A 20789-nucleotide genomic window follows, 5' to 3' on the forward strand; every position below is an offset into this window, starting at 1 on the left:
GTGTCTCGTCCTCGGTCACATCCAGACCTTGAAAATAAGGCTGCAACCGGTCCCATTCCTTGCAACAGAGGCATTCCTCTTCTGTGGGCACTGGGGCACAGCATTCACAGGTACACCACCAATCTCCAGAGCTACGCAGCCTTGCAGCAGCCATTCCTCCTCTCTCGTCCTCTACCTGTTGCGCCTCTCTCTCTCTCTCCTCCTCCGTTCTTCAATTTCTTGCGAGATTTCTTGCGAGATTTCTCCTTCCGGATGTGCCCTTCAGATCTCCAGTTGTTGATCGCTGGCATAAACCAGTGGTTCCTAACCTTTTTCCTCAAGGAACCCATTTTTTTCTTACATTAGATAAACTGAAAACCCCTGACTACGTGACGTATTTTATAGATATTTCATATCTATCCAATGCATTACAATAACAGTACAGAGCAACTCAAACTGTAGAATTAACCCAAATAGTGAGTAACTGCAGGAATTTTGTCTAAGAAGAGCAATTTGGCTGAATTTCGAGCCAATTGTTTCTTCTGAATATAACGTCAGGGTTCAGTTTTCCTGATTGAAAAAGTTTTCTATAATTTCATGTCTATAATATGTATTTTCCTCAAATTGTAACAATCATTCATACCTAACAGGCTTCATTTCTGACAGATTTAGTGTTTTCTTCTCCCTGATGCTCGGCCATTGTTCTATTAGCTCTTTGATTGTCTTAACTGTGTACTTTTCTAACTCAGAATGAGGCTTTTCAGCAGAAAGTGAAGGCTCTGTGAGTAAAGCTTTTGTTCACGTCTGTCCGTTCCCTTTTTCTGTGACGTTTAAGTTTATATCTTGAAATTTTTAAACTTTAAATCTAACAATTTCACTAATTTTCTTTGCAGAAATGCATGAAATAATTACATAACGGCCTATTCAATCGGCAGCCTCAACCTCTGAGTGGTATAGCTAGGTATGAGTACTGAAACCCAGTATTAAACAGGCCCCAGGGCAAAATTATTGAAGACCATGCTACTGATAAGCTCCGATAGTAATGGTTCTTTTAATGGTAGTTTTTAAAGTGTCGGTTTCATTTGTTATCACTAGTGTAGTGCTCGTTCAAAACATGTCTGTTGAGAACTGGCAGATTTCTCAGCCTGTGAAATTAGTGCTTGCGGCTTTCTCGAGCAAAGCTCATGCAAAGACCTTCACACTCATGATGTATTTTTCTTTTTGAAATCAGCACTTCTTGTACGTGAGTTAGGTATTAACTACACTGACCAATTTCCTGTTTTACAAGTGTAGTAACTCAAAAGATGTTTTACGATGCAGGTCCAATGACCATAAAAATACATTATCTATTGGATAAATGCAGACGTGCCCTTTAGTCAGCTGAGGAACAGATAAAGGTAAAAATGTGACAGTAAGTACAAATTCTCTTGAAGAGAGGAGAGTTATTTATGACATGTTGTGCAATGGTAAAATTAAATTGGTTACACAGCAGTGATATACAGCAATTATACAATATGATATAGACTCCAAACCTGAAGCAAATAACCACTAATGTTCCTGCAAGTGGTCAAGAATATTTTCTCTGGGTCACCAAGACTCTGACTGACTTGTAAATATAAAAGATACTTGTCCCTTTCACTTGTTAGACAGTCTCCTCTGTATTCTTAGTGTGTCGTGTAGCTTCACTCCCCACGTTTAAGCCCTTTTCTGTTTGGAAGAAACTGAGTTAAAAACTGTTTCTCACCACTCCACTCATACACATTTATGACACACTTTTAAGTATATATAAAAAATAGCAACCGAGTATTTAAGGGGCTGTTCTTTTGTTTATTGGTCTAATTGGAGCAGTATAACAGTATTAAACTGTTAACATTTGGACCCAGGCAAAGTATAAAACACACAGTCTGAAAGTTGAGGTAGATTTCCCAGAGAAACATAATGTATAACTGTACAAAGGTCTCATGTGCACAACAATCCATATAGCAGGACATTATTGCACTTTAGTTGACATGTGACCTGAGCATTACATTTGTCTTTATTATTGGTAAATCTAATGAAACTGGCTGGTCAAGGTATAAAATCTGTTACAGAGGAGACGCTGTAGTCTCTTACATTGCTGATGTGTTTGCTGTAAACAGTCTCTTTCTTTGTGAAATGTCATAAAAATCAATCCAATGCCTGGCCAAGTGGCCTGTTACCATACAGAGAAGCACCAAGGTACACATCCACTGGAGTGTATAATCCCTCGTGACTTTAGGCACTTATTACACAAAAAAGCACTTTTCCCTATCTTCTTTTTAAATGCTTTCTTTGATAGACATTTTGCTTTTACAGTACATGATCTATTGTTACTATTGCTACCTTTATATCTGCTACCTTAGTCATCTTGGATTCAGACACTGTATAGTATTCCTACTACATTATGTCTGAATGTCAAGAGCAAAATGTTTTTAGTGTTGAAACATAATCTATTCTTTTTACTGGTGATCTTAAAATTACACTTGATTCACAAAAAAAGGCTCAGCAGAATCACCCTGTTGTTCATTGAAAGGGTGAATGGCTTTCATACTAATTTTTCACTTCTTGTCACTGAACTGAGCAGCACTCTGAAACCACACCTTCTCCACCTGCTCTTTTCCAAGCTCCCAGAGTCGATGGAGAACGTGGATGCCCCTCCTGGATGTAATCATCAGATACTCTTCATTTTCTGGATGCAACATCACGGAGTGACGAGCTAAAACCAGCGACTGGCAGAAGCGGGACAGCACCAGCACATAGAGACAATCTTTCTCTGCCTCGTTGAGAGGAAGGACACTTTCCCACCCTGCGAGGACAGGTCCACCCACATCTACAGGTTCTGGGTGTATGGTCATCATGTACATGATAGCGATGGCGAGCTCATGGATGAAGTAGCCAGTGTTCATGTCCCCAAAGTCAAGAATGCCAGAAATCCTGTGGCCATCACCCTCAGGTTGTACAAGCACATTGAGTTCATTGAAGTCCCCATGGTTAATGCCTTAGAGAAGGAGGAAATAAAATGTTTATGTGAACCAAAGTACATTATCACTCATGTATTCAGTGATGTATCCAGCCTCAGCTGAGTAAACAAGGTGCCAGCTCCCTTATCTAAATGTTTATAAGTAAATATCATACTCACACTCGCGGAAATTGGAGCGTTTAGGGATCACAGAGGTCTTGTACTGATGAATGACAGACTTCACAACCTCCTGAAGAGGTTCTCCATCTAATAAATGGATGTAACCTTCCAGGAGGGGAATATTTGACAGACTCCACCTGAAATTCTCTCTCTGCAGCACGCCAAGATGAGGGTGCTCCATCTGAAAAAAACAATAATAGTATCAGGCAGAGAAAGGCAGAAGAGAAAGTACAAGACAGAATTAAAGGTAAGCTCAAGGCCCAGAAACACCAAACTGACATCGAAGAACTAGTGGCAACGAGGGCTGACTGTTGCATTGCCTCATGTCGCCTGCGTCTCAGTCAAAACATTCTAACTGTACACATTGCAAAGACTACAGCCAACGGCCAACTACCAAGCACGTTCTGTGCCTGTGTGAGAGGAAGTAACTCCATACCAGCAGGTGGCGGCTGCATCGACTGTGAAAATAATGGAAGTAGCTGCCATGACGTCACCAATTGGTTCATAGACCCTTGTTTTGAAGCCCTCGAGTTTGGTACCTCAGCTGTACCAACACAACCCGATACTGAAAAAACATGGGATACTTACAGTCCACTAGCCAAAAATTCCATAAACAATTCATGAACTGTGTTTGCTAATGAGTTAAATGGCTAAAAAAAAGTTTGATCTCACTCCATCTTGACCTGAGTAGTTCTCTCAACTTTGTTCCTCTTCTTGTGCATTGAGCTCAACTGCAAATCAGAGTGATTTCATTTACTGATGGGCTCTGCCGGCTCAACTGCCAATCCAACATGCTCAATCGGATGAAAAAAAGCTGATGGACCAATTAGTGCCAACAGTGTGTGACACACCTCAAAAACCAGGGTGACAGACATTCACCGACGGCCTAACATTGACTGACAGCTGACCATCAGCTTGGTGTGTCGGGGCCCCAAGTACTTTTTGCCTAGCAAAGCTTAGCAGCTGTACCATGAAGAAAGTTCAACCGTTATACCTTGTGCAGGATTTTGTCCATCCTGGCTGCTGTCTTGCCAATTTCATACAGTAACTGTGGTGTTAAAGGGACCTTGGAAACGGTGGTCCCAGGCAAATAAGTCATCAGCCGCACCAGGTACTTCTGTGGGCCACAGCCGCAATCTGCCAAAGATAAAGACAGGATTAGTTTAACAGCCATTCCCCTCACTGTTAGTCCTCATAAAGCATGACTTGTATGCTGTGGCCTTGCTCAGGGGCACACTTATCATTACTGTGTTTGAGTATTAACATAGCTGAGGACATGGACCTGCCACAGTCTGATATATTACGTAAAATTGAAGCTACAGATGTTCATCTTGTTTTGCGTTGAGGCAGCACATGTTAATGTATTTCATTACCTGTGTACCTTTATTATTACTTTTGCCTTATTTCTGTCTTTGTGCTGCTGCAACACCTGAATTTCCCCTCTAGGGATCAAGAAAGTCTTGTCTTGCCTCGTCTGGTCTGGTCTCGTCTGGTCTCCTCCACTGATCGAGTGCCCACAGCGTAGCTCTACACTTAACTTTCTAAGCTCTCTGAAACAGCATCTATCCCAGGGTCAATTTCAGATACTCAGCATGTGAATACACACTCACAGAGCACAATCATGTAGATTTGTTTCCATCAATTGAAACGTTAATATATTCTAGAAACCTCTGTCAATAGTCTAAATGCTTAGGTGGCAGGTGGTACAGGAAGTTTGGTGAGTAAGTAGTAGCTTGGCTGGTTGTGGTGTCCGTGAACCTAACTTACATTGTGAAGCTTTTAATTTGTCAGGTTTCGGTATTTAACTTGACTTTTGGTCGGCCAGATTTCCTTGAGTTGCGTGTCATTGTGGGTGATACTGGTGGTTGTCTGAAGGCTCTGTTTGATGAATGGGAGCTTCTTTGGTAACATTTTGGTGCTACTTTTGTGGCTTCATGGGTTAGTTCTGGGCCTATCTTTGTGACTATGGCTTTGATAGCCATTAAATAGAGAAAACATTTGAGTTGCTGTGGTTTGTGTGGACATTTTTGATTGTGTTATGCATGCTAGTTTGTTTTGGTGTCCTCTTGAAAGACTTTAGTGTTTGGACCTTAGTTGTGGTTCAGGTTCAGATATGGCCTCCCTTAGAGACTTTATTGTGGCACCCTCAGAGGAGCTGTTTGATCAATTTACCAAAGATCAGCTGCTGAAATGTGCTCATTATTATAATATCGATTACTCCTGAGGATAAACGCCTAAAAGAAAGTATTAAAGATGTCCTTAAAGCTACTTTAACCAAACATTATCTTTTTTAGACTGCTCCTGCACCACAGGCCTCAATTAACATCCACCAAAGGAGTCGGCAAATCTTTCTCCTTCACCTTCAGATGCTACTCTTCAGTTGAGGTCAAAAGAGCTGGTGTTATAGGAAAAGCAGTTCAAAGAGTTGGAGCTTAAAAGTGCTGCGTTAGAAGCTTGGCCAAGTCTGAGGCATCTGAGTTTGATGTTTTAAAGTCATGCTGGTTCCACCATTTGTGGAGAAGGATGGTGAAGTATTTCCCTCATTTTGAACGTGTTGCAACTGTTTCTAAGTGGCCTCAGCGGGCTCGGACGCTGCTTCTCCAGAGTGTGTTGGTAGGAGAGGCTCAGGAATCCTGTTCTGCTTTGAACCTTCAAGAGAGTGAGGATTATGATACAGTTAAAAATGCGATCGTCAAGGCTTATGAGCTAGTTCCTGAGGCCTATCGCCAACGATTCAGAAGCCTCAGTAAGCCTGATAAGCAAACTTTTGTGGGGTTTGCTGAGGAAAAACTAACACTTCTCAATAGATGGTGCCAGTCTCAAAATGCAGAGAAAGCAGAAGAACTGTCTGCCTCAGACAGACTCTCCTCAGACTAACTTCAGTAAAGTTTAGGATGAGCCAAAAGGGAAGGCTATGTCCCTCAGAGCTCGCTCTTCTCCTGCTCCTGCTACATTGCCTGGGAAATCTTCTGTGAGGGGCTGTGTTGCAAAATCTTGTTTTTATTGTAAAAAAACTGGCCACCTCATCGTTGAATGTCATGTTTTGAGCAGAAGCTAAAATCTTCTAAGCCAGTAGCTTTAGTAAAAACAGCTAAGAGTCCCACTCTGCCTCAAGTTACACCGGCACTGAGCCCAAAATATGAGATAGCCAGTTCATCCTTCCTGACTAAGGGTTTTGTTTCTCTTGGTTCTGATCCTGAGAGAAAGTGCCCTGTTCAGATTTGGAGGGACAGTGAAGCTTTTCAGTTAGTAACTTTACAGGATTTCCTTCCATTTACTGATGAGTCTGCATGAGACTCTAGTGCTGTTGTTGAAGGCTTTGGTGGTTACTTGACCTAACCAATGCACACTCTTACTCTCCAAACAGCCTTGGTTTCTGGAAGAGGTCGCTGTGGCTCTGCGTCCATCTATCCCAACTGAAGGTGTGTCCTTCATTCTAGGGAATGATTTTGCTTGTTACCCCTGTAGGTTTTGCCGCTCCTGTTATGGCTGAAGGCCCAAATGAACTTGAGCAAAAATACCCAGACACATTCCCTGTGTGTGTCACCACCCGTTCCATATCGAAAAAACCTCTGGCTAAAAGTGTTGACATAGACGTCACACTTGCTCACACCTTCCTAGCCAAAGATGGCCATTTGGGGTTTGGTGAAAAGTTTCCTTCCCATGAGGAGCTCAAGTCTGAACACAGGAAAGATGATGCCTTAGCCTCCTTGTTTGAAACTGCAGTTTCAGAGGATGCTACCAGGGATGTTTCTTGTGGTTATTTTGTTTCTGATGGTGGTGTGCTTATGAGAAAGTGGACATCTCCTGACATGACCTCTGAAGATGGCTGGGACAGTGTGTACCAAGTTGTGGTTCCAAGTGCGTATCACTCTGATATGATGCATCTGGCACATGATCATTGTCTGGCAGGCCAGATGGGAGTCATAAAGACTTTAAACTGGGTAGTGAGACATTTTTACTGCCCTGGCGTTGAATCAGATGTGGCACAGCACTATAAAACTTGTCAGGTATGCCAAACTGTGGGTTAACCAAACCAAACAATTCCTCCTGCTCCATTATGTCCCTTTCCTGTTGTTGGTGAGTCTTTTGAGCGCATTTTGGTTTATTGTGTGAGCCGTCCCCATATTAAGTCTGGAAACCAGCACCTGCTGACAATCTTGTGTGCAGCTACCAGGATTCCTGAGGCAGTTCCCGATCAAGGGTCAAATTTAATGGCCCGTATGTTCTCTCAGGTGCTTTGGCAGTTGCCAGTCCAACACATCACACCCTCTGCTTATCACCCAGAGTCCCAGGGAACCCTTGAGAGGTTTCACCAGACTCTGAAAAAAATGTTGAGAATGAGAAAGAGAAAGACTGGGATGATGGAGTCCCTTCACTTCTCTTTGCAGCGAGAGAAGTGACCCAGGACTGTACGAGGCCTTTTGAAGGTGTTAAAAGAGAAATGGCTAGTAGATCCAACTTCATCTTCTAACTTTAAGTCAAAGCTCCATAGGGCATATGAACTAGCCAAAACAAATGTAAGCAAACCCAAGAGAAAATGAAATGTTGGTTTGATAAAAGCCAAACGGAGGGTGTTTTCCCCAGGAGATAAGGTGTGAGCCTTCTTGCCACTGTCCCGATCTACAGCAGGCGCAATATAGAGGGCCATATGTGATTGAATGTCAAGTCAGTGATTGTGATCACTTAGTTAAAGTTTCAGGCTGGAAGAGGAGTGCCATGTAAACCTGCTGAAACCCTATTTTGACATCTCATACATCAAAAATAGTATTTACAGTGCAACCTGCATGTTTTACTCATGACTCATGATTGAATATTGATAGAGAAAACGCTATAGAGCATTTGGACATCAATCAAGGCAGAATTAATTTAACATATCCCTGACTGACAAACACTGACTGTAAGGCTGTTGTGAGACACACAGTCTAGTCTATATGGATGCAATTTTCTGATAATGCCATACGATGTTTTTCTTTCCAGCCAGTGTTACTTGACATCATTCATCAGGTCTGATCTGTGGGACTGGTCTCATACCTGTTTCTTCCAGGCTCATGAGCTGTCCTGAGGTGGTGGGCACGACTGTTTGTGCAGGAAGTCCGTTCTCATGAAGGACAGACATAGCATATGTCTGCATCTCAATCAGGACGTAGTTCTTGCTGTCCTCTGAGTTCATGATCTTCAGGACGTACTCGCCACCTTCAGCGGACACCACATGAAAGTTCTGGTCATCATAGCTCGGCAGAGAGCGGATTTCTGATGGCGTCAGGTCGAAGAGCCTCTTCATCATCTCAGTCACCTGAGACTGGCTGAAGTGAGGCTGGGCATGTTTCATTGACATAATTGCTGAATGAAAAACAACAAGCTGTCACAAAAAGAATTTTGCTTGCAGAAATTTACACAACAGCATCATATGTGAATTTATAACAATTTAAAGTACACATTTTTGTCTGAAACTGCCAAAGGGTGCATTACAGCAAGCTGCATACATCTTTAGGAATGAAATTAAATATTTTAGAATTTTTTTTATGACTATTGTTGTTGTGTGGTAGTAACAGTGTTAATATTCTATGATTTTTAAGAAATTTATCAAATAACAATGACACATTTAAGTCCAGCTTCTCCAATGTAAGAGTCTGCAGGTTTTTTTGTTTGTTTTGTGGCTCCTATCATTACAAACTGAATCCTTTTCCCCCCATAACAAACAAAAAGTGACAAATAAAAGTGACATAACAGACTACGGGAAGCTGTGATGACCATTTTACACTAAATTATTATTCAATGACTCTGAAAAATAAGACTTGGTTGCGCCACCTAGCTTCCTATTAAATCTGAGCTCCATTCAAATATTACTACCGCATAACTAGCCGCGCGTCACCAGGCTCTTCAAGCGAAGAGGTTAGGCTAGGTTAACCCTAACCCTACCGCATTTTCCACATCGCCAGGCTATTATTTCCGTATTACTAACAGTGTTTTCTCGCACTGTGTACATGTTGGAGTCAAACACTTTTCAACGTACTCTATTATTAATGGGAACTACGCGGATTAAACAAGATAAAAATGGCCAATTGGCCATAAACTGCACAGACTGCACCCAAATCACTGCAGACGGTGTATCATATTTCACGTGACAGAGTGAATATAAAAAATGTGATATATTGAGTGTCATCAGTTGATCCACGTCAGTAACAGTTTGGTATCTAACGTTCGTGTAACTTAGTCAACCGTATTCAACACGCTACAAACGACGGTATGGTAGCGACATGAAATAACAGCTAAAACTGTTGAAAATAAAATATATCATTCACATCTCAGTGAACTTACCTCAGGCTGTGTGAAAACACCACGGGAATGACAGAGACACGTTATGTGGTGTGTCCCTTTCGTAGATCCTGACCCTAACTGAACCTAAAGGGGGTTATTAACAACATCTACATCCCTTGGAACTTTTCAAAGTAAAACACCAGTAGCTTTTAAATATGAACAATGTAGGTTTTGTCTGTGAAATAAACTAAGGTTATACTGCGTATTTTAGAATACATCTCATTTTGTAACGAATCATCTCTTTTCACAGCGCACAGACATTTTTTTGCGTAGCACCCGTGTAAAGTCTAGGAAAATATAACTTCCGGTTACTAATTTTAATAAGAGAGGGCTGGATAGAGAAAGTGAAAGGGTAAGAACAAGTCGGCACCAGATTTAAGTAAATGTTTCCTCTTCGCAAAATCTTTATTTGTACATCTTGTGGTAAAACTATTATCAAGGAAGACTCAAAATATATGGGATTATGGTTTGTAAATTTCAAAATAAAAGTCTTACTGGTAAATGTGGCAGCCAACATTTTTATCTCAACTATTGTAAAGTTATGTTTGGTTTGGTTTTAAACTTAAGGGCATCTGAAGTCGAGGTATTCTAAATTCTAATGAGAAGAGTTGTACCCCTACATGAATGCATATACCCACTTAGATTAATAAATTTTTAAATACACTGAACAAAAATTTAAAGGTTCCACTTTTTTTGCTCCCATTTTTGACAGGTTAAGTTAAAAATCTAAGACCCTTGTTTTTTTGAGTGCACCTAACAGATATATTTCTCTCAAATTTTGGTTGATTAAAATCCCTGTGAATGAGCACCTCTCCTTGTAATCCATCCACCTGACAGGTGTAGCAAATCAAAATGTTGATTAAACAGCATCCTAACTACACAGGTGTGCCTTGGGATGGTCACAGTAAAAAGCCACTCTGAAATATGCAGCTTGTCTTGAAAAAAAAGGCCTTTATTTGGGTTTCACATGACTAGAGCTACAGAAAAGCATTTTTTGGGGCACACATACCCCCAAAAATCAGTCAGTATCTGGTGTGACCACCGTTTGCCTCATGCAGTGTGACACATCACCTTCACATAGAGTTGATCAGATTGTTGAATGTGGCCTTTGGAGAGTTGGCTCACTCCTCTTCAATGGCAATGTTTAGTTTCTGGATATTGGCAGGAATCCGAACACACTGTTGTATACGCCGATCCAGAGCATCCCAAACATGCTTAGTGCATGACATGTCTGGTGAGGACGCAGGCAATGCAATAAGGGGATTATTTCAGCCTCCTGGAATTGTGCACAGATCCTGACAACATAGGGCCGTGCGTTATCATGCTGCAACATGAGGTCATGGTGGCAATGAATGGCATGACAATGGGTCTCAGAATCTCAAGACAGTATTTTTGTGCATTCAAACTGCCATCAATAAAATGCACCTATGTTTGTTGTCCATAGCTCCAAAGTGTCGGAGGCCAGTGACAGAGAGCAGTTGCTCACTCAAGTCACTCAAACTGCTGTCAGGTCAAGACCCTGCTGAGGATGACGAACCTCCAGGAGACAGTTTGTGCAGTTATGCAAACCATTTGTTGAGGTCTGTGATTGTGAGGCTGGTTGGATGTACTGCCAAATTCACAAAAACAACATTTGAGATGGCACATGGTAGTGAAATGAACATTAAGTTCAAACGCAGCAGCTCTGGTGGACATTCCTGCAGTCAGCATGCCAATGGCACGCCCCCTCAAAGCTTGAAACATCTGTGGCATTGTGTTGTGCAGTCAAAGTGATCATTTAATCATGACCATCCCAAGACACACCTGTGTTGTAATGATGCTGTTTAGTCATCATCTTGTTATGCCACACCTGTCAGGTGGGTGCTCACTGAAGGCCAAAACAAACCGGCGGCGTCACTGAGGCGAGTCAAGTGCCGCACCCAACACTCACAAAAAGCGTCGCGTGGCGGGATTTCTATTGTACACTCCAGTCCGCTAGGCTGGGAAGTACAAAATAGCGCTTTTCAAGGTCAGCGACGCTGGAAAAATAGGACAATAGCGTAAAGTTCCGCGGCGCGGCACGTCGACGCGCGTCGAGCCGCCGCCGGTGTAGGTTTGTAAATAGAAAACAATGGGGGCGGCTGTTTGACGCGCGTCGTACGGCGCCGGTGTGTTTTGGCCTTAACAAGGAATTTTATCACATTTACGACCAAAAATTAGGAGAAATATATCTATTGAGTGCATCAAGTCTGAGATCTTTAACTTAAACCTGTGAAAAGTAGGAGCAAAAACAAGTGTTGTTAAAATCTTTGTTCATTTTTTAACTCAAAAGGAAATCTGAAGTCAATTATTTTAATTGCTAATTCTTTAAATATGTGATTTAATTGTCAAAAAAACGAGATTTGTTTCCACAGTTGCACTGTTTAGCAATAACTAATGATAACATTGTGGAAATGGAGTGAAGAAGTGACACACTAACATGAAAATATTCAATTTATTGTATAGTCTATAGTTCATCGTAGTTACAGTAAGCACAATTTATGTTTGGATAAAGCAGTATCAAACATATAGTATTTATCTGGTTAATGTAGACTATGTGATGTGTCTTTTAAAACATCTTAAAAATACAAATTGTACTGTTCAATGTCTAAGAAAATCCACACCCTTTGGATGTTGAGTCCTTTTCCAAACACCGTGTTGAGATCTGGTGTACAACTGGTGATCCAGTTGATGGAATGCATTGCACCAATATGATACTCTATCCAGAGCAGCACATGACAGATCATGCACCTCATATATTCATATTGAGACAGCGTGACCTTTCCATATTCACAGGATTAAGGGGCCTACATCTACCTACAAACACTGCTCAGCATTAATTCCTTTGGAATCACGTGTGAGCTGTAGTTCAGGGTTTTTCCATTCCTGCTGAAATGACATGTGATTAAAAGTTCTTTGATTTCAGATCATCATCAGGCGTCCAGATGCTTGTTAAGACGGCGCACTTTCTCCTTCTTGTTCTTGTTGCCGTGTTTTTTCCAGGGTTTTCCCACCACCGCCTCTGATCCAGCTTTCCCTGGGCCGACAGGTCCGCTGCCTGGCTTGTAGCCCATGACGGACTGAACCCCCTTGGAGAGCGCCCGCACATTCTCCTGGAGATAGAGACAGAGTATCTTTTATTCTATGATACCTAATAACTACTATTTCAGCATTTTTCTTACCAACAAGAAGACTGTAGATGAATCGTACCTGATGGAAGAAGTTCTTGTCGACCACATTTTCAATTCTCTTGATTTTCTGTTTGTTTGTTGTAGCGGAGAGGTTGCAGCAGTCCGTGTCTCTATTCAGGAACTTGTTGTGCTGTGGCTGGAAGTCTTCAGCGTTAATATGTGGAGGAGGGTGGCAGTACAGTAGCTTTCCCTTTAAAGAGTCAACATAATTAGGAAGAGTGTGTTAGGGAGAGGATGTACATAATTTAACAAACAGCTACTTCATTATGCAGCTAAATGGCCAAAGCTCCCTGACGTCCTTTAAAACAAAGCAGAAGCACAGTGCATTAACAATGACTGTAGGTGACGCTGCAGGTGAGCTTAATAGACTAGTGTCAATTGGCAGATTAAAATAACTTATGTTGTTTAAACATTTAATCAGTGTGTTGTTGCCTGTTGACTTTAAAGAGACTGTCTACACATTTTGGTACTCAATGGATGGTTCTCTGTGCCCTTCTCTATACACAAGTAGGCAAAACCAGCAACAAAATATACTCGCACCAAGTTTTTGAGTCCTGACTCAGGTCTGGCACTTACACTGACGTAATCCTTCAGGATGTACCGGGCTGATCTGGACTGATCGGGCTGGCCGTGCGACGTCATAAAGCCTCTCATGTCTGAAACAGATGGAAACACATATTCAATATATCACTGCTCTCTTCTAAAAGCAGAGTGCTTTAAAAAAACAGTTAAATGAGTGGATAATCAGAATCTATTCAAGAGAAACATTATAAAAGCTAGCATTACGTGGGCAAATACTAGCCTACATTTTATCATTTGATATAAAAGGTCACTCTCACAGCTTGTCTCCACACAGAGCTGCATGCTGCTAAGTACAATAATGGCCTGTTGTTAATCTATTATCTATGCAAACACAACAAATGTGCGGTAGTCTCACATCCATAAGCCATCAGCAGCTCTTCATAGGTGGGGGGCCTGTCGGGGTCTTCATCCTCTCGTGGTCGGATGATGTTGATGCCGTAGGTGCCCTCTAACACGTGCCGAGGGATCAACTGACATACGTGACAAATCTGTTAAGGACTTAATTACGATCAGCATAAAAAAAGGATTGAAGTAAAGCTAGACTACAATAATACACGCTACAAGTATGACAACATACTACACGATAATGTCTTCCTGTAATGTGTATTTGGTCTCACACCTGTATACATGGAAACTGATAGCGTGCCTTGTTAAGCATGTTGAGTTGGGCATCTATTGATGCAAGATACAGCACTGATATCAGAATATAGACCCCCCAATAAGTTAATAAACAACTTTTTAAGTCACAGTTTAGCTAGCGTATCCAAAAAGTGATGAGTTGTCTCAATGCGAGCAGACAAGAGTGCGCATCAGGAACACACAACACTCTCTGAGACGCAGGACGTAAGGAGCTGCCCTTAGGGGAAACAATTTTCGGGAATCTACTGCTCCAGCTCCTGCTCAAGGACATACTGCTAATTATTTTCACAGGCCTTTAATTCAATTCCCTATGTCCCATCATAAAAATTCTACTTTCACTTTCTGAAAATGCATGTTAGAAACTCATATAGCACACAAAGCTGCTGAAGGATTCTGCAGCTGCTGCGCCAGAAGCACCCAGAGGATATGTGGGAGACTGCAGGTACGTGATCTCTCATCTGATCAATGGGCAGGATCCCGGAGCAGATCATCTCAGCTTTGGTGGAAACAAAGGAGGGCATCACCAGACCGGGGCAGTCACAGAGGCACAGGCCTGGCTCCACATACAGTGTCTGTGATTCATGTCAAAAAGGCAACAAAAACAATCACACTATAAGCTTTCTGCTGATTCACTGAATGACGGATCAATAATGAGAGGTTTAAAAAGTAGTCCTGTACCTGAAAGTGCTTAGTGTGTCCAGGAGTGGCTGAAACAGACACCTTCTTGTTCCTGAAAATAGTGTTGATGGTGGAACTCTTTCCCACATTAGGATATCCAACCTGTTGAAGCCATGCACAATAAAAACATGTAGTCACTTTACAACAGTTGATGATGCCTGTGTAAGGTTTATAGTGTTGACTTTTCACTCACCAGTCCCACTGTCAGTTGTCCGTCCTTACACCTGGGCCCACTGTGAACAGCCTTAAACATGTCCAGCAACTCATCTTTATGCAGCAGACGGCTGGAGTTGTGAAAGGAGGATTGACTGGATGAAACAGCAGCCCCTTCCTCCTGTTCATCCTCTGAGCAGGTGAACCAGTCCTCCTCATCTACAGATACTGTTTCCCGTTGCTCTTCCTCTGTAGCGCTCTCTTCTCCCTCTTCATCTACCTCCTCTTCTTCTGCTACCTTCATGTCTTCCTCTCTAGCTGCACCTTTTTGGGCCAAGTCTTCATTGTCTGGCTGTCCTTCCTCTTCTGGGTCACTCTCTTCACACTCTGGATCGTCCACTTCCATGCCCTGGAAGAAGAGATGTTCATCAAAGTCTGAAGATGCTAACAAGCAAGATTATTCAGACGCATTTCTCCAGAGCAATCTGAGGTTAAAAGCATCATTATCATTATTATCACTATTATTAAATCCACTCGCCATCATTCAACAAGTTAGCAGCTGAGTGAATAAGACATATCAGACCTGTCAGTCTGCCTCAATCAATCAGTTTTATTTATAAAGCCCAATATCACAAATCACAATTTGCCTCACAGGGCTTTACAGCATACAACATCCCTCTGTCCTTTGGACCCTCACAGCTGATCAGGAAAAACTCCCCAAAAAACCCTTTAACAGGGAAAAAAAACGGTAGAAACCTCAGGAAGAGCAACTGAGGAGGGATCCCTCTTCCAGGACGGACAGACGTGCAATAGATGTCGTACAGAACAGATCAGCATAATAAATTAACAGTAATCCGTATGACACAATGAGAGAGAGAGAGAGAGAGAGAGAGAAGAGAGAGAGGAGAGAGAGAGAGAGAGAGAGAGAGAGAGAGATGCAGGACAGACGGTAATGACAGTAGCTTACAACAACATTAATGAAAGTAATAATATTAATTAATATTAATAATTAATATTACCTACAGGCTATTAAACATTATTCCACTCACATGACATGCAGGACAATTAATGATGGGCAAATGTGTTCTGGACATGAGCAGCTGCACATTTAACAGCCACACATCACCGACAGTCCGCTGAACAACGCAACGGGTTGTGAATGAAATAAACTTAATTACAACATGACAGTCTTGCACGAAATATCATTAACGGTACTCTTTGTAGTCACGTAGGCATGTGAATTACAGCGTTTCATTGCAAAGAATGCATGTAACGGGTACACTTGCGCTGTTTCTCCGCCATCTCGTTCAAATGAGCCAGATGTAGAGGGCGGGTATTTATACGTCATGGCGTTCAGCTGAAAAACTCTTCCGGATAGGAAGCTCTCGACCATCCTAGCTCGTAGCTGCTTAAAGCTTGCTGGTAGCTCCTAGTGCTAGCTCCTCGCTGCACAAATAAGAGACTTGGGACGGCCTAGAAGATGGCGGACCTTGAACGACTTCCGGTTCAAGCGAGGAGCTAGCAGTAGCACTATAAAAATAAGAGACTTGGGACGGACCCAATGTCACAACCAATATACTCAGGTGGGGTTGATTATGGGTGACCACAACCAGGCACAACCAATACAGGAAGCGGATCCCAGCAGGGGGAGCTGTAACCTTTCCTAGCACAGAGGCTAAATCTAATACATGAAATAACAAGGAAACAACGCAAATATTATATACTTCCTGTCTAGCTGGCTGTTTGCTGTCTTTTACAGGTGCTGGGCTTGGGCTGGTTTCACTGCTGCTTTGCAAGGCCCTCTGCTGTCTGCTATGCTGATCTCCCGTTCATTTACCTTCCTGGTTGCTGGGAAGCTCTACCTCTGCTTGTTGGGAGGCTCCACCTCTATCTGAGAATGCTGGCTGGCTACACCTGTGAGGAAGTCTATAAAAGCAGGCTTCCTCAGTTCATTCCCTCTCTTACCCGGACAGCCAAGATCCTGCCAGTTTCTGTTTGGTTTGGTTATTTTGTTTTGTACCACACACACACACACACACACACACACACACACACACACACACACACGGCTTTCATTGCATCCAACATTTCCGTCTCATACTGATTACTGACTTAACATTTCATACCTTTTTATTGTTCTTGTAATTATTTGTTATAATTTCAAGTAAAATCATTGTTTAAAACTTAAGCTTTCTGCGTGGGCCTCCCTTCTTTGTTGTGGCCTAAACGAGCGAGTCATAACAATATATTCACTTCATATAAAACAAGCAAATGAAACCTCATTCATCCCACTGGGGATGTGAGTATTAACGAAATGTATCCAATGGTTCTATTAAATATTCCTCGGAGAGGTGGTGATGAAGAAAGCTTCATTCTCCAAAGTGAGGTGTCATGGATGCATTTCCCTGACACCCTCATCACCAAGGGGATGTGTTTTATAAAGTGATTATATCTGTGTTGTTTCTTGGTTATTTGTTGTTTTAGTATTTCATACCATGAGATTCTGTGCTAGGAAAGGTTGCAGCTCCTCCTGCTGGGATCTACTTGTTATACTGGTTCTGCCAGTTAGCATCACCTATAATTAACCCTACCTGTGCATATTGTTTGGGACACTGCCAAAATACACATTGAGGAATGAGGTCTTGCCTGAAACGTGCATGTCGCAATATTGAAAAGCGACAGTTGGAATAAATGTATTAACAGATGCGTGAGAATTTACAGGTTATATTCAGAGTGCGGCACAGTGGTTCAGTGGTTAGCACTGTCGTCTCACAACAAGAGGGTTCGAACCAGAGGTGGGAGAGCCCTTCTGTCTTATGGGTTTTCTCCAGGTACTCCAGCTTCCTCCCACAGTCCAAAGACATGCAGGTTAATTGGTGACTCTAAAGTGGCTGTAAGTGTGAATGTGAGTGTGAATGGTTGTCTGTCTCTATGTGTCAGCCCTGTGATAGTCTGGTGACCTGTCCAGGGTGTAGCCTGCCTCTCACTCAATGTCAGCTGGGATAGGCTCCAGCCCCCTTACAACCCTTAACAGGATAAGCGGTATTCAGAGTGGGGCTTCTCACTCCTCCACCTCCTCACCTTTTCCTCTGCATCCAGTCTGTCGCTCTCAGCCAGGGCCGACCAGAAAACTGCCCTCAGCCCCTCTTTCTGAAAGTGTCTGGCCCAGTCTCGCCTTTGCTCCCTGGTCAGCAGGTCGGCCTTGTTCACCAGCAGCATGTTCACCTTATGCTCTGACACTTCCTTTACATACGCCTCCTGGCAGCACAGAAAAGAAAAGTGTTTAGTTTACCTTTATGCAGTATTTCTACAGTTTGTTTCTCTAATTTCATTTCATCCCTTTACTTATTCAAAAATAACTACAGTAAGAGCAAATGAAATGTACAAATCTTTGAGGAAAAAACTCTTTAAGATAAACAACAGTTTATGCTAGTGGATGTTTAGTAACATCCACTAGCAACGTTTATTTCCCCTCAAAGCAACTATGCCTCACAAACTTACCAGGTCAGGACATCTGAACAGCAAAGGATTTCTGGCATCAACGATCTGAACGACGACGTCACTGCAGAAAAAACATGGAAACAGTTTTACTTTAAGGAGAACACATTCCTCATTAAACACAGGTAAAAGCTGACAACTGTACACCACTTTTGTTTTTTACCTCCTCTCGATCACTCTCCACAGTTGTCTCCAGAACTCCAGGTTCCTCTCAAATGGGGTGAGAATTAACTTCTGTTCCTCTTCCAGCCTTCACAGATAACACTTGCAGTTAGATTGCTGACATTGATAATCCTACACTGTAACCACATATGCTGTTCTTGATTTTGTACATAACTTCTTAAACAGTAAAAATGCAACAATATATTTGTAAGAGCAAAGGTTACAGAATATTACACACTGTGCAAGCTCTCGTCTCCACTCCAAGAAGCTGTCTTTCTCTGCTTGTTGAAGCGCATCTGGACTGGTGCTTTCATCCCAGTGAGGGCTTAAAATTGGGAGCGAGATATCAGAAAATTTAAAATGCAAAACATACAACACAGGAATTTATAAAATTCAGAACTCATCTACTTACCGACGAGGAATCCTGAGGAAGTGTTTGTTGTCTTCATGCAGCTTCTTCAGCCTGGTTTTCTCCTCAGCTGTTAATAAACCTGCTCTCGCTTCCGCTGGAACAAACTTGATGTTGAGTTTCTCTAAGGAAACAAAGCAAGGAACAGTCAGAGGCAGCAGTGGAATCACAGGGCAGAGGTGCCACAAAAATAGCAACATTTAAGACAAACCACAACATTCGAAGCTGCAGCAAAACAGTACCAACAGGCACAAGCGCCAAATTTGCTGTGCAGCAAACAGTGTGAACTTAGTTTTAGACCCCATGATTAACTACTATATCTTCATTCAGTTTGATGTTTATATACTGTGCCAGAGAATGGCATGTATGGGGCTATGAGTACATCTTACCATGCTTGGTAGGTAAAACTTTTTGACAATCTTTGGCTGGACATACATGTATAACATTCAACACAAGAACTACACATGAGATCAGGTGAGGTATCACTTACCTGCAACAAACTCTGTTCCTGCTAATTCAGCAGTGGCCAGAAAGTCATCCATGGAACTTTGTTCTGTCACTGACTGCAGGTTCAGTCGTCCCCAGTCATAGCCATCATTCAGCTCACTGGTGTGGAGCTGCAAATGCAAACCACACATTAGTCTGGGGTTACAGTGTTTACTACAGAAAAAAAAATCATGGACAATGAATATCATGAGGACATACTTAAACTTGGTTGTGTTCTGCCAAAATAGTTGTCATGGTGGTTTGTTTTACATGACTGTCTTGAAAACATACCATGGGTAATAGTGGTAGGGCCTCTGAACCAGTTCTATGTAATCTAGTGATTATATTGCAAAAATAATGCTCCTGTATAATGTATCTCCATGCCGAATTTAACACAGGAACATATTTATTACGAAAAGGTATTAATATGAATACCTCATGTTGCCGATATGCAAAGCAGCGATAAAATGACATTTTCTTAAAAGGAGTTTGGCGCAAGCAACAAACCAGACTTCGTCTTGTATGATAACATACCATGGGTAATAGTAGAAGAGTCTTTGAGCCAGTTCTGAGTAATCTTGTGATTGTATGGCAAAAATAATGCTCCTGTGTAATTTATCTCCATGCCGAATTTAACACAGGAACATATTTATTACGAAAATGTATTAATATGAATACCTCATGTTGCTGATATTCAAAGCAGCGATAAAATTACATTTTCTTAAGGGAGTTTGGCGCAAGCAACAAACCAGACTAACTACTGACAGCTCTCCCGGACCCCACATGTTGAGTGGCAGATCACACAGGGCCGTCAGTGAACTTGAACTTCATAATACATCATGAACAGTGAACAAACTATCCTCTATGATTCGTTTTAACATGTTAGTTGCCATGTCATACCCAGGTGTCGCCCCTCTTGTTTCCTCGGCCTGTCTGCAGTCTCTCCTTTATCAGAGCTCGGCCCAGTCCGCATCCTCCGCCTGCTTTCTTCTTACCCATGCTAACTTCTGACTTTGTCACGTCTGTAATATGATTTAAATTTCACAAAAACCTGAAATGTTAAATATCCGAAGGGTCCAAACGCTATATGTCTCTAGCTACTGTACCCCATGTGCAAAACGTTGTTGTCGTAAGAACCGGAAGTGGGCCAAACCATCAAGCCTTATATGATGACGACTCGACCACAACTACCGGGAAATTGATTCATACATTTAATTCACATCGTTACAAATTCCGCTACTGCATTTGTATAATTAACCTCTTCAACTCGAGATAATATCTGCTTTAATGTAAGCATCTACACTGACGTAACAATGGTACGGTCCGCTTCTTTGTCCAGCTATCAAATGTGCCCTGAAGGAAATAGGGACAGTACCAATATTCGTTCCTCATGTCAGTTTTAAGATTAGTTACAGCAGCTCAAGAGTCAAAAAGCAAAAGAAAAGGGAAAGAGGAAATTATACAAAATAATAAAAATACAAATAAGAATACAAACAAGATGAAATAAGATGAAATA

At 41.9% G+C, this 20789-nt stretch overlaps 2 protein-coding genes across 2 annotated transcripts; both read right to left on the reverse strand.

Annotated features, from left to right (window-relative positions):
- Positions 1-7: 7 nt before the first annotated feature.
- On the reverse strand, positions 8-9769 carry LOC126396398 (hydroxylysine kinase-like). Its single transcript, XM_050054434.1, has 5 exons — positions 9458-9769; positions 8171-8479; positions 4131-4273; positions 3137-3317; positions 8-2995 (listed from the first exon to the last, which is right to left on the reverse strand). Exons 2-5 carry the CDS (start codon positions 8472-8474, stop codon positions 2556-2558), a joined length of 1068 nt encoding a protein of 355 aa, XP_049910391.1. The 5' UTR covers positions 8475-8479; positions 9458-9769; the 3' UTR covers positions 8-2555.
- Positions 9770-11911: 2142 nt separating this feature from the next.
- Positions 11912-20426, reverse strand: lsg1 (large 60S subunit nuclear export GTPase 1). Its single transcript, XM_050054433.1, has 14 exons — positions 20174-20426; positions 19278-19404; positions 18791-18911; positions 18617-18703; positions 18380-18466; positions 18220-18280; positions 17800-17976; positions 14759-15127; positions 14566-14667; positions 14325-14459; positions 13604-13736; positions 13243-13322; positions 12686-12856; positions 11912-12588 (listed from the first exon to the last, which is right to left on the reverse strand). The coding sequence occupies exons 1-14, from the start codon at positions 20270-20272 to the stop codon at positions 12409-12411; spliced, it is 1929 nt and encodes a 642-aa protein (XP_049910390.1). The 5' UTR covers positions 20273-20426; the 3' UTR covers positions 11912-12408.
- Positions 20427-20789: the final 363 nt, after the last annotated feature.

This window comes from Epinephelus moara, chromosome 10, assembly GCF_006386435.1.
Source record: "Epinephelus moara isolate mb chromosome 10, YSFRI_EMoa_1.0, whole genome shotgun sequence".
NCBI lineage: Eukaryota > Metazoa > Chordata > Actinopteri > Perciformes > Serranidae > Epinephelus > Epinephelus moara.

What these genes read in the sequence shown, in the direction of transcription:
- LOC126396398 (XM_050054434.1), bottom strand. Translation starts at nt 8,474, where the DNA reads ATGTCAATGAAACATGCCCAGCCTCACTTCAGCCAGTCTCAGGTGACT. An exon ending in CATGAGCCTGGAAGAAACAG is followed by an intron (nt 4,274 to 8,170) that starts GTATGAGACCAG and finishes TATCTTTGGCAG; the next exon opens with ATTGCGGCTGTGGCCCACAG. An exon ending in TGGACAAAATCCTGCACAAG is followed by an intron (nt 3,318 to 4,130) that starts GTATAACGGTTG and finishes TGTTTTTTTCAG; the next exon opens with ATGGAGCACCCTCATCTTGG.
- lsg1 (XM_050054433.1), bottom strand. Translation starts at nt 20,272, where the DNA reads ATGGGTAAGAAGAAAGCAGGCGGAGGATGCGGACTGGGCCGAGCTCTG. An exon ending in GACAACTGACAGTGGGACTG is followed by an intron (nt 14,668 to 14,758) that starts GTGAGTGAAAAG and finishes TGGCTTCAACAG; the next exon opens with GTTGGATATCCTAATGTGGG. An exon ending in GACACACTAAGCACTTTCAG is followed by an intron (nt 14,460 to 14,565) that starts GTACAGGACTAC and finishes CATGAATCACAG; the next exon opens with ACACTGTATGTGGAGCCAGG.